At 44.4% G+C, this 13,319-nt stretch overlaps 1 protein-coding gene across 2 annotated transcripts in view; it reads left to right on the forward strand.

Annotated features, from left to right (window-relative positions):
• The first annotated feature begins 12,469 nt into the window (after window positions 1-12,469).
• Window positions 12,470-13,319, forward strand: part of Garem1 (GRB2 associated regulator of MAPK1 subtype 1) — a 175,363-nt gene continuing 174,513 nt past the window's right edge. For both annotated transcript variants that reach the window (XM_052155378.1, XM_052155379.1), the window contains exon 1: window positions 12,470-12,960. In XM_052155378.1, the coding sequence (XP_052011338.1) occupies window positions 12,840-12,960 (121 nt within the window). In that variant the 5' untranslated portion in view covers window positions 12,470-12,839. The remainder of the gene's footprint in view (window positions 12,961-13,319) is intronic.

Consider the following 13,319-nt stretch of genomic DNA (forward strand, 5'->3'; position numbering starts at 1 on the left):
TTTCAAGAGTTCATTCTCATTGTACCAACTTTTTAAAAATTACTTGGGTCCTTGGGAAAGAGCCAGTAGTCCCAAGAGTAAGTGTGACTCTAAATTATTCAGTGATAATAATGAAAAAATATGGAAAGGGTAGGTGGAATTTTACATTTTTACTACCATTGAAGTAGTGAAAAATGTTAAATTTTAAGCATCTGAAGTAGTGCTTGGGAAATGTATTAAAATAGAGTTTGGCTGGGAGTCTGTGGAAGACAGTCAAAGACGGCGCTTATGTGTACGTCAGAGCCTTCAACAGGACCCAAGGAGAGTTTGCATAATCACATTAATGGCACATCTTCCAGTACATTAGCAGAACAGTTAGAGCAAAGTGAAACTCAATGGTCTCTGCCCCCATGTCTCCCCAGTGCCTGTTTAAATGCCAAGGGACTGTAAGCACCGAACGGCTCAAGCTAGATACCTCCTCATAGGTATTTATCTTCCTGTAAGATTTAATGGTAAGGATGTAGGGAAATTAAGAACATGCTTCTTACCAATGAAGTCAGGAAAGGAAAAATGTCAAGTTCCTGGCCATTTTGTGGAGAAAATACAAACACAGGTCTGGGCAGAGGTGTGAGAAATAACAGAATCCTCACAGCACTATGTAAGTATTCCCTAGGGGTTCTTGACATGTGATGGTCCTTACTATTTCCCAGTATGTTCTGTTTATAAATTATTTTTCTACTTATATCTGTTCTTTTAAAAAGTAGGGCTGGAAATAAGGCTTAGCTGTTAAAGGCTAGGCTCACACAGAACAATGTAAAATGTAGGAAGAACTTATCCAATTTTTGTTATATTGATTTCTTTATCCTGCTCCCCCTACCCCTTCTTAGTTCTCAGTTTTTGTTTCTGTTTGGATGGCTCTAAGGGGTGTGGCCTTGCTGTAGTAAGTGTGCCACTAGAGGCAGGATTTGTGATTTTAAAGATTCCTAATTCACTCTCTGCTTTGAAGTTTTAGTCCAAGATGTGAGCTTTTAGCTGCTACACCAGCAGCATGTCTGCCCCTACTGCCTTCACCCCGCTGTTATAGACTCTGACCCTTGGGGACCATAAGCCCAAATAAACCTTCCTTCTACAAGTTGTCTTGATCGTGGTATATTTATCAGCGATCGATAAGTAACGCATGCAGGGTCCCAGGAAATGAGCTCAACTTGGGGCCTTTCTCCACTGATCCATGCCCTCGGTCCTCACGAAGAACTCCTGCTCTTTAAAAAGTCACTATACTTAGTTTTTACTGCTAGTTCCCAGATGTTCACTGTGGTGAGAAGAGAGTTCTGGGACTCATGAGGCAAGGGCATGCTGAGTATACACTCACTGTGTCCCTGAGCACTGAGTATGCACTCACTGTATATATCACTGAGCACTGAGTATGCACTCACTGTGTCACTGAGCACTGAGTATGCACTTACTGTGTCCCTGAGCACTGAGTATGCACTCACTGTGTCCCTGAGCACTGAGTATGCACCCACTGTGTCACTGAGCACTGAGTATGCACTTACTGTGTCCCTGAGCACTGAGTATGCACTTACCATGTCCCTGAGCACTGAGTATGCACTTACTGTGTCCCTGAGCACTGAGTATGCACTCACTGTGTCACTGAGCACTGAGTATGCACTCACTGTGTCACAGAGCACTGAGTATGCACCCACTGTGTCACTGAGCACTGAGTATGCACTCACTGTGTCCCTGAGCACTGAGTATGCACTCACTTTGTCACTGAGCACTGAGTATGCACTCACTGTGTCACAGAGCACTGAGTATGCACCCACTGTGTCACTGAGCACTGAGTATGCACTCACTGTGTCCCTGAGCACTGAGTATGCACTCACTTTGTCACTGAGCACTGAGTATGCACTCACTGTGTCACTGAGCACTGAATATGCACTCACTGTGTCACAGAGCACTGAGTATGCACCCACTGTGTCACTGAGCACTGAGTATGCACTTACTGTGTCCCTGAGCACTGAGTATACACTCACCGTGTCCCTGAGCACTGAGTATGCACTCACTGTGTCACAGAGCACTGAGTATGCACCCACTGTGTCACTGAACACTGAGTATGCACTTACTGTGTCCCTGAGCACTGACTATGAACTCACCATGTCCCTGAACACTGAGTATGCACTTACTGTGTCCCTGAGCACTATGTACCCACTGTGTCACTGAGCACTGAGTATGCACTTACTGTTGAGCACTGAAATGAGCCCACTGTGTCACTGAGCACTGAGTATGCACTCACTGTGTCCCTGAGCACTGAGTATGCACCCACCGTGTCCCTGAGCACTGAGTATGCACTTACTGTTGAGCACTGAAATGAGCCCACTATATCATTGAGCTCTATTACAGCCCCTATTTGTCCAGCTATTTTGATAAATGCCTTTTTGCATTTTGCAAACAATGAAAAAATAATAATGTAAACTCAGTTTCAACATACTATATGTAAAGCTGTAAGACCCCCAAAAACTGAGGGCACCCCAACACCCCACGCCTCGGAAGGTGACACCCAAATCACTCGAGAGAAATGGTCTCGATGCAGTAACACGAGGATTTCTTTATTCCAGAATTCTGGGTTCCACAGCCATACACCATGCAGAGGTAGAGTTAGAGTGCAGAATTGGGACAGCTTTTATAAATTCACAACCGAAGCCCGCAAATCACCAACCAATCATTCCTTAGCACCGAGAGCCTGAGAATCACAAACAAGGCAAGGGGTGGAGGACAAATTATGCATGGAATGGGGAAGTACTGAATGAGGAAGTCAGGTAATAGTTTATGCCTCAAGGAAGGTTAGAGATTATCTGGAGCAAACGTCCTTGGGGCATTGTATAGTTAAACATTGGAACTAGAATAGGGTGGGCTATCTTTCTCTCAAGCTGAAAGCAGAAAAACAAGTTACTCTGTGCTAGGCTAGTTGTTTAGGGGTCTAAAGACATTGAGTTGGGGTCTCTCAAAGCTTTATAAATTAATAGTATAAAAAGCCTTTAAAAGAGACGGTCCCACCTGGGGATCCATCCCATATATAGTTACCAAATCCAAACACTATTTTGGATATCTACAAGTGCTTGCTGACAGGAGCCTGATATAGCTGTCTCCTAAGAGGCTCTTCCAGTGCCTGACAAATAGAGGTGGGTGCTCTCAGCCAACCATTGAACTGAGTGCAGGGTCCCCAATGGAGGAGCTAGAGAAAGGACTGAAGGAGCTAAAGGGGTTTTGACCAAGCCCGCTCAGTCAGTCATCTGGTTCTCCTGCACAGGAGCGAGGATTAAAAAGAAAGAGACAATTAGACAAAACTGCAGCATGACCCCAGTCAGTTCTGAGTTTAATAATTTCCAATTCACTTTTATACCAATTTAATTACATGCAGGTATTAAGATCAATAGTACAATGAGGAACAAGCAAGACAGTAAACACAAAATTGTCAGGGCAATAAGTCCTGTGACAGTTGTTTCCGAGGGCTTGTCAGAATAACAAAAATACCTGAGCCTACTTTCTTGTTCTAGCCCAAAATATCGCCTGAAGCCTGCTTCTCTCATTCCACCCTAAGATTAAAATTCCTACCCTAACCTACTTCCCTATTATGCCCTAATGTCAGATTCCTGCTTGAAGTCCTTGTCCTTGTGCTTGTCCTTGGTCAATGTCAAGTTCCAGCCTGGCAGTACGGCACCCCCCAATAAGGCTCTCTACTGGGTTTGCAGCTTCATAGGAGGAACAACAATATGAACCAACCAGTACCCCCAGAGCTTCCAGGGACTTAACCACCAACCAAAGAGTACATGTGGAGGGACAATGCCTGGACCAGGTGGGTTGGTGAGCAGGGGATGGGGGATGGGATAGGGGGTTTTTGGAGGGGAAAGGAGGAAAGGGGATAACATTTGAAATGTAAATAAAGAAAATATCTAATAAAAAAAAACATTTATACATTCTAATAATTCACCACTCAGAAACTTCTAGTAAGGAGGCAAAAGTCTTAACTGTATCCAAAAATTTGCCTACAGAAAAGTTACAAAGTAGCTGGGCAGTGGTGACACATGCCTTTAATCCCAGCACTTGGGAGGCAGAGGCAGGCAGATTTCTGAGTTTGCAGCCAGCCTGGTCTACAGAGTGAGTTCCAGAATAGCCAGGGCTACACAGAGAAACCCTGTCTCGAAAAACCTTGAAAAAAAGTTATAAAGTTATTATTAATAATTGAAATATAATAAATCATTAAAATGTCAGTCAGAAAGAGTAATAAATTATATATTATAAAATACTGAGAAAGCTGACATAGTCATTTTAATGGCACATTTTGAAGTATATAATAACACAGAAAATGTTCACTGTACATTGCTAAATAAGAAAGGTGAGCTTCAACTTTTTATTATGCTTTGGCCCAAATTAAGCAGAGATACACATTGTACATACATACATACATACATACATACACACACCACAAAAGTAATATATAACCAAGTCAAATGGTAGTAGATAGTAAGTTAGTGTGATAGAATTGCAGCACACATTTTTCTTTATTGAATTCTTTTATGTTTAAATATTTTATGATATCGACAAATAAAAACCACATTGGTTCACCGCACTGCAAAAATTAAACAAAATTAAAAATAGTCTGATGGGGAAAGTTTTCATTTGCTTCCTAGGTAGGAATAGGCATAAATTTTTAAGACATAGCTTTGGGAATGAGTAGAAAATCCACATAGAAAAGTTACGTGTGATCTTCTGTCATCTGAAGTAACCCTGTGAGGTCGCACCCAACACTGAGAATGGCAAAGGAAAACATGTCCGTATCACCAGTGTATGCCGGTGTATATCGGCAGAGGAAACGTCCATTTCATCAGAATATGCTGGTGTGTATCTGGCAGGGGAGTTGGGCACCACTCAGCCTCCTCTCACTGCTCACTGCGACCTTTAAGGATGCTGGTGGGATGGGCCTTTCTGAGAGGCTTGTTGTAGCAGAGGGCTAGCAGTTCACCATCTTTCTAGGGAGAGACTGAACTGGACTGGTCGCATCTGTAACTGCCATGACACAGAAATTCTCCTGAGGCCTCGAGTCAGCAGAGCTTCAGACTCACACGCCATCTGAGAAGATTTTTTTTTTTTTGACACTAGTAGTTTAATAAGAGAATCTTTTTTTTTTTTTTTTTTTAAATTTTGGTACTAATAAAAACCCTTAGCTCGTGACATTAAATAGATAAATTCAATGAGGGAAAAAAATCTAAATTATGACATCAGCTACAAACTCTTCTAAGTATGAAACAAACTAAGATAATGTATTTCATTAGAGATACAGTAGATAAACTGACCGTTTCTTTAAATATATTTAGAAAACAATTTATTGGATTGGACAGTTTGCCTTGACATGCACAAGACCCCCCAATTTGTTTCCCAGCACTGCAAAAGTAAAAATAACAACAGATCTTTTAAAAAACAACCCATTAACATGCAAAATGAATAATTTTATTCAATAATTTCGCTTCATCTTAGAGAGCAATTATTGAAGCTTTAAGACTGTACAGACCTAACTTTCACCCACTTAACTATGCCACTGGGAAGTCTTGTAGAATTCCTAAAACTACAGAGTCTTCAACTGAGTTCTTATGCTTGTTTGCAGTGAAACTGCCTTCCACAAAGACCAACTTCTTCATAAACACACTTCCAACTGAGAGGACAACTGTATGGCTTCAGGCTCTGCTTTGGGTAAATGACCTTAGAGAAGGATCCTTCTATTCAACCAACCCTCTAACACTGGTCTATACCTTGGACTACATTCTTAAAGACTCTGAACTAGAACAATCTACATGAGCTATTTTCAAAGTTTTGACTTATTACAAAGGGTGCCAGATAAACACTTAGTGGTTATGTAGCAGATAATACAATAAGCCTCTGACAAACTCAATTTCATGAGTGCAAAGGAATTTCTTAATGGTTCTCTCAGAAGAAAGAATTTCCATGCCTTCCTTCTCACATCCAAGATACCATTAGCAAGGAGCATGGTGATTTATTTTTCCACAAGTTTTGGGAGTCTAAAAACCTGGGCTCTGGTGTTGGTTTGTCCACTTGCGAGTGGCTGTGAGACTTTGGGTGTGTCAACATTTCTGAATCCCAGTTTCATTATTAGTTCAGTTAGGGAATAGTACCTAGCTCATGGGATTTGTGAGCTTTAAAAGACCCAGCTATAGTGTTATACATATACATAATCACAATACATATATGATTTTGATAAACTCCACAATTTAATCCTTGTCATTCTCCATTTTATTTCTGATTTTGTGAAGCTTCTATAACTTTCAACATAATGCTATCTGCTTTGAGAAACTGTAAATAGTAAAAAGCACACAAGAATATCTTCCCTAAAATCATGCTTTAAAAGGTAGAGAAATAGTTCAGTGGGTTAAGGCCTTTGCCACCAAGCCTAAAACCTGAGTTCTATGCTCAGGACTTAGGTGGTATAAGGAGAGAATTGACACAGGTAACATTTCCTTCGGCTTCGGTCCACATACATGCACAGCTGTTTGTGATGTTTCTCTTCATGGTCCTCCAGTGTCACTGTAACATTTGTGCTATCCAATGATCTACTTAGGAAAGTCATAGCCTGGATCAAAGTGACAAAAAGGAGATTACAAAAGTAAATTTCTTGGTGTCCATTCAGGAGATATACATTCCCTTTACACACCTACTGATCTCATCTATCTGGGGGTACCTGTACCTGGGGTACCTATACACTAGATGTTAAGAAGGCTAACAAAAGACACCCCTTGGAACAAATGGTCTTAGGTGACTTCTGGGAAAGGACCATTTGACCTCCAAAGGGGTCATGACCCACAGAGTGAGAACTGCTACTTTAAAGAGACAAAGTCATAGTAACAATAAACAATGCCAACAATTGTTACAATTGTAGTCAATAAACACCATCTCTATTTTGTGATGAGTAGAGATCTAAGTGGCAGTGGGTTCTAATTTTCAGATGAATGGCAAGGAACATTGGCCATATTGTTTGGATCTTAAAAATCTTGATACAGTCTAGACCTGATGGATTGTTTAGGATGGAGATGTGACCTCTGCAGGAACACAGAATGTGCAGAGCCAGACTATTCATTGGTCGATTCAGCAATCACTTATCACTTTCCTGTTGCAAGATATTTCCTATCCATTCAGATTGAGGCAGTGAGAAGAGAGAGGCCACTGATTGGAGGGGAGAGAGAAAGAGGAGCTAAGTGGGAGACAGAAAGAGAGAGAGAGAGAGAGAGAGAGAGAGAGAGAGGAGGTCCACATGAACAGAGAGGAGAGTTGGGAATTTCCAGATGGCATCAGATGTACTTCTGGTGTTTTGGAGAGGTTAGAAAATTGGGATAAGACCTTTATCATTGTAAATTGGCATTATGTAATTGGGAGTTTCATATTCATAAATATATTCGGTTAACTATTTAAGTTTCAGAGTCATACTTTACCAGGTATTTGCACGTAGGGCAGGAGTGCAGGAGTGCAGGATTCTGGCCATTTACAGAGTCTATGGCAGAGAGGACACACAGTTGGCATGCAGTGAGAGCTAGCGGAAAGAGACTGACTCAGTGGCCACAGCAAGAGCTGTCCTGAGCCAGGCCCACCAGGACTTGGTGCAGAGGCTTGACAGGGTGGTACTTTAAAAAATAATTCTCAAAACACTTTCCCTGTACCAAGCACGGTGATAGGAGTGGGAAAAACAGAGAGGAATCTAATAAATCTGTGCCCACAGTTACCTGGTTTCTAGTAGTGAAAGCCAACATGAGAAAGGCATGAGGAAGCAGTTAGCACAATAGACGTGGATTTTCCCGGCTACAATGATATCATAAAAAGCCGTTCCCTTTTAAAAAAGAAGATAGAACTGGAAGAGGTGTTTCCTAGAAAGGCAGTCTAGACTGAGAGGATAGTTGCAAAAGCATGTAACAGCAAGACAATTGTGGCATCCTATGACATCAGAAGGCAGCTAATAGAAATGAGTCTTGGGAGGCAGACCAACCATGCAGGAGACTATGTGATTGCACAAAGGTCTTCACACTTTATTCCTTGAGCAAGGGGGGACGCAGACGTTGTATAGGAGTTTAGCCAGGGAGTGACGTCTAGGTTATCTCTGTCAATAGCATAGGACTTAAGAGAAAGGCAAAGGGGCCCGAGGTTCCAGAGTAGCACGAGGGCCATGAACTTTGCAACGACACGTGACTGCTAGCTTGTTGTGTGCTCCAGGACACTGTGAAGAACAACATGCAATGCTGGTATCTCGCAAAGCTGATACTGTAGAAACTGAACAAGCACCTGCAAACACCTTGGGCGTCCCAAGGCCAGTTCTCCCAGGCTTGGCATAGCTCATTCATTCCACAGACTTTAGGCTCAAGGAGGAGAGCCCTCATATTAGGGTCTCCTTTTTGAGGACTGTTCCTCTACTGTGTGCTGTTTTTCCTAAATCTAAGACTGCCTTTCAATCTGAACTTGTCTCTTCTTCATCTCGCCTCTAAAACTGGTCTTCTCCAACAGTCCTTTGAATAACACAGGCTGAAACAACCCTAATTTAAAATCCTAAATCAGCAGTGTTCAAAAATTTACATTTTTGAGTACAGACAAGGGACAAGGTAAGTAAAAAATTCTATATCTGGTCTCAAATGACACTCACAGGCACACTGAAAGCAGCATGTGAAATTACATTCACAGGGCTCCAGGGTAGGGTACAACGTGGAGCCTGTGTGAAGCCTTGGATTCAAGCCCCAGCATCTACAATAAAATACTAAAACAAATGCCCATCATGCTATTTAGGTATATATGAAATAGAAATGGTATACATAAGGTACAGATGAAAAATGAATTTCCTGTGTAAACTAGGATTTCACTTCTCAGAACAGCTTATTAGCTATATGCAAATATCCTAAAATAAAAACAAAGCTGAAGTCCTTCTTGCCTCAAGTACTTCAGATAAGGAATACTCAACCGGAAATAGCAAAGGGCCTTGTCTTAGTCAGGGTTTCTATTCCTGCACAAAGATCACGACCAAGAAGCAAGTTGGGGAGGAAAGGGTTTATTCCACTTACACTTCCATACTGCTGTTCATCACTAAAGGAAGTCAGGACTGGAACCCAAGCAGGTCAGGAGGCAGGAGCTGATGCAGAGGCCATGGAGGGATGTTTCTTACTTGACTTGCTTCCCCTGGCTTGCTCAGCCTGCTTTCTTATAGAACCCAAGAATACCAGCCCAGGGATGGCACCACCCACGAGGGGCCCTCCCCCTTGATCACTGATTGAGAAAATGCCCTACAGCTGGATCTCATGGAGGCACTTTCCCAACTGAAATTCCTTTCTCTGTGATAACTCCAGCCTGTGTCAAGTTGACACACAAAACCAGCCAGTACAGGCCTCCTATGTAGACATTGTGCTAATTTCTCAGTGTGTGTTAAATACTAGATTCTCATGCAAGCTCTCTGTGATGAATATTGTTGCAAACTTACAGTTTTCAGAAGAGGAAGCCACAGTTTTCCAAGATTCTATACAGGACAAACACCACTAACTAAACTCAAGGATTGTATATATGCAATATTTGAGTATTTAAATCCGTGTATTATGTGTATAGTCATACACCTAATATGTGTCAGTTCTCTTCTTCTACCATGCAGATACCAGAGACTGAACTCAAGTTATCAAGCTTGGCAGTAAATGCCTTTATCCATTGAGTCCTCTCACTGGCAAGGTGGTATTTTTAATTATTCAAGAATATGCTACGAGCCTGGAGAGATGGCTTCACAGTTAAGAGTACTCGTATGTATCTAGAGGACCTGAGTTTGGTTCCCTCCCCCCCCTCATTAATTAAACAAATGCAACATGTTTATAACGAATCTCCTGTACACTTCACCAGCTGTGCCAATCAGACTTACTTTATTATAATAAGAACATCAGAGGAATCTGCTTACAGTTGGCTCACAGTTTTAAAATTTCTGATGTGGTCCATAACTGGTCAGACTCCTTGCTTTGGGGTCTCTATGAGGTGGAGCTGACTGTTCGCTTCATCACATCCCAAATAACCTAGAGACCTCTCATCAGTCTCAACCTTTTACAGGCTGCACCCTCTCTCAATAGCTCCCCCAGATCCCCTCATACTGTAAGGGTCCATGAGTCACTGAAGTCACTGCAATGATACGCTGGACTCACACAGTATGTAAATGCAGAGCGTTTTATTCTGCAGAATCCAGCACGCTAGGATCTCCCATTACCAATATAGAGAGACCCTGAAGTGAGCTCTCAGGCACAATTTAAAGCACATTAGGGCTCTGGGGTAGGTGGGCTTTGTCTTGCCCTATCTGTAGTCGAGTGCAGGCGTGAGAAGGGGGAATGTACGGAACAGGACTTGACTCTGTAACTGACTGTGGACAAGCAGTTGAGAAAGCTCACTGTCTTTGGGGCAGCCTGTCTCACCCCTCTCATCACATGGGTTTTAGGGAAACATTTATGATCCGAACAGTAGCACCCCACGTCCTGTTCCTGTGATTTTACATACCCTGTGTTGGTTTAATAATCCTCAAAATATATGGAATATTGGCAGTTTGGTGGATATATTATTAGTCTTACCAAAGCTCCTTCTCATACTTAATGTTTCTTAAGGATTTCTTCTGGATGAAAAACTTACCAGGAATTGGTGCATTGAAAGTCCTTCCCTAAATCACTCAGGATAGAAATGAAATCTTTTCTGCCAGGTCAGCAATATGAGCAGATTTAATGTAAGACCTTTATTGATTTAAAAACAAATCCGATTATATTAATCTTTTTTACTTTTTGTCCTGTCTTTAGTAGGTCACCAGTTCTTTTATTATTATTATTATTATTTTTTTTTTTTGGAGAGAGCTTTTCTCATCACCTAAGGATTTAGGGTCTAATTAATGGACAAATGAAGGACACCTGACCTTACCCAACCTGAGATATTTTCTGTCATCTTTTTCTGAGCATACACTTTATTTTTAGAAATGATGAAGATATTTAGAAAAAAATAGCTACTCAGCACGGTGTGGTTTTGAAACACGTGAGTGAATCTCAGAACTTTATGTATCTCTGATGTAGCTTTTTTTTTCTTCACGTTTGAAAGAAATTAACATGATGCCACAGAATGAAAAGGTTGAAGAGAAGAATTTAGAAGACAATGTAAACAATATTCTAAAGTAAGAATCCTGGCAAAGAAGCGTAAGGAAGAATCGCTTGGGTTTTTCCTCAAAAGCTCACGCCTGGGCTTGCTTATGGGAACAGACTTTTCTTAAGTCAATCTTCTAAGAGGCAATGGGATCTTTTCAGGGCCCCTGGACAATGAGCACCTAATCCTGAAAAACGTGTTGATGGAACATGTTCACCTCATCAATTTCTCTCCTGTCCTAGTTTAACTTCATCTGAAAAAAAAAATCAACACACAAGACAGATGTGTGCAGAAAAATATACTAGCACTAGAAAATAGAAGGGAACCTAGTACTCCCTTCTATTGTCTGAGCTCTGCTGTCAACAAGCAAACCCTATTTCAAAACTGTGGACATTATTATGGAAAATAACCTGTAGGTTGAATGCTAGCACTGCCTCTCAAGAGCTGTGCTGTTTTGTGACATCTAACATGTTTAGGAAAGGGGATTTATCCCTGGTTCTTAGAAGAAAACCTCTCTGACCTTTCCCACTGTGCCTCCTGGACAGTGACACTCCATGTCTTTCTGTGTCTAGGGCTCTTATGCACCCTGCCTCTCAGCCACACTTGGGCTGGTCACAGAAACTTCCAGTTAATCTGTGGGGTCGTGGGGTTGGATGGGAAGGCTGGCTCCACAGGAACCTCCAGCAGGCTCTTCCCTGCCCCAGTCACTAAAAGGTGGACAACCTGCAGTTGCCAGAGGCAACATCAGAGTTTAGCACTGCCCACCACGAAGAGAGCTGCACCTTGGGCTCTGGAAAGGACGCGCCGAGCGAGGCTGCAGGGTGCCGGAGCGGTCGGACGGGGGAGCGAGAGCCAAAGCTTGCGGAGCGCAGCCGAGCACGGGTACCGCAGTCCCGGGAGCAGCCTGGAAGGGAGGCAGAGCGCCTAGCTAGAGATCGTGCGAAAGGCGGAGCCTGTAGGGGGCGGGGCTACGAGAGGCGGGGCCTGAAGGGATGAAGCAAGGGAGGCGGGGCTAGGTGGAGAAAGGAGGAGCTAGAAGAAGGTGTGGTCATGTAGGGGTGGGACATGTGGAAAGCCGAGCATGGAAGGGAGGCGGAGCTAGTGAAGGTGGAGCCCGAGTTCCTGGGAAGCGAAGCCTGCCCACCAGAGGGGTGGAGCTAGTGTCGTGGGGGCGGAGACAGAGTCAAGGAGGCAAGGCCTCTTTGGGGAGGCGGAGCCTATGCTTCAGGGAGGCGGAGCCTCCTATGGGGGGCGGGAGCGGAGGCGGTGCCGGGGCGGGCTGCGCAGGCGTCGCTTGCACCTTGTTGATTAGTCAGTGCCGGGAGCGCTGCTATGGCGTTCCTCGGACCCGCGGCTCCTCCTCACACTGTGCTCGAGGCGGAGGCTAGGAGAGGGCCGAGGAGGAGGCGGGCGGCTGGCCGTCGCAATTGCAGAGCCGGGGCCAAGGGAGGCGGAGGCGGAGCGGGAGCCGCCGCAGCCAGCCGGGCCTCCTGCAGTGCTCCCCTGGCTTGAGGGCGCGGGGCGCCAGCCATGCCTCGTTGTGGCCACTGAAGCCGGGCGCCGGCGTCCCCGCCGCTGTGCCTCGCTGTCCGGCTGCCCGCGGCGGGAGTACGGAGCCGCCAGCCAGCCAGCGGTGGCGCGGGTGCGGGAGCGCGGGGCCGAAGGAGGCGGGGAAGATGGACCCGGCTCCCTCGTTAGGCTGCAGCCTCAAGGATGTGAAGTGGAGCCCAGTGGCCATGCCGCTGGACCTGCTGGTCAGCACCTACCGGCTGCCCCAGATCGCGCGGCTGGACAGCGGTGAGTGCCTGCGGGACGCACGGGTGCCAGGAAGGGTGGGACCGGTGGCGGGGGCGGGGGTGGCTTGGGGGGGGGTCAGTGTTCACCCCAAGCCATCTAGTTGGCCCAAGAGGCTGCCGCAGCTCTGGCGCGTTGCTCTCCACTCCCCCCAGCAGCAGCCGTCGCCGCTGGAGAGGTGCAAATCCGAACCTTTGCAGTGCAGTTAATAAGGACACCTTACATCGTGGAAACCTACAGATAGTAATCTTGGACGCAAGAATTACTCAATCTGGGAATCCTGAAGTTATCTTAGGCAACTTTCTGACGAAAATAATTGGACTCTGGGTGGTATCTTGCTTGGGGTGCTCTCTCCAACTGGC

The sequence above is a fragment of the Apodemus sylvaticus genome, chromosome 13 (assembly GCF_947179515.1).
Source record: "Apodemus sylvaticus chromosome 13, mApoSyl1.1, whole genome shotgun sequence".
Lineage (NCBI taxonomy): Eukaryota > Metazoa > Chordata > Mammalia > Rodentia > Muridae > Apodemus > Apodemus sylvaticus.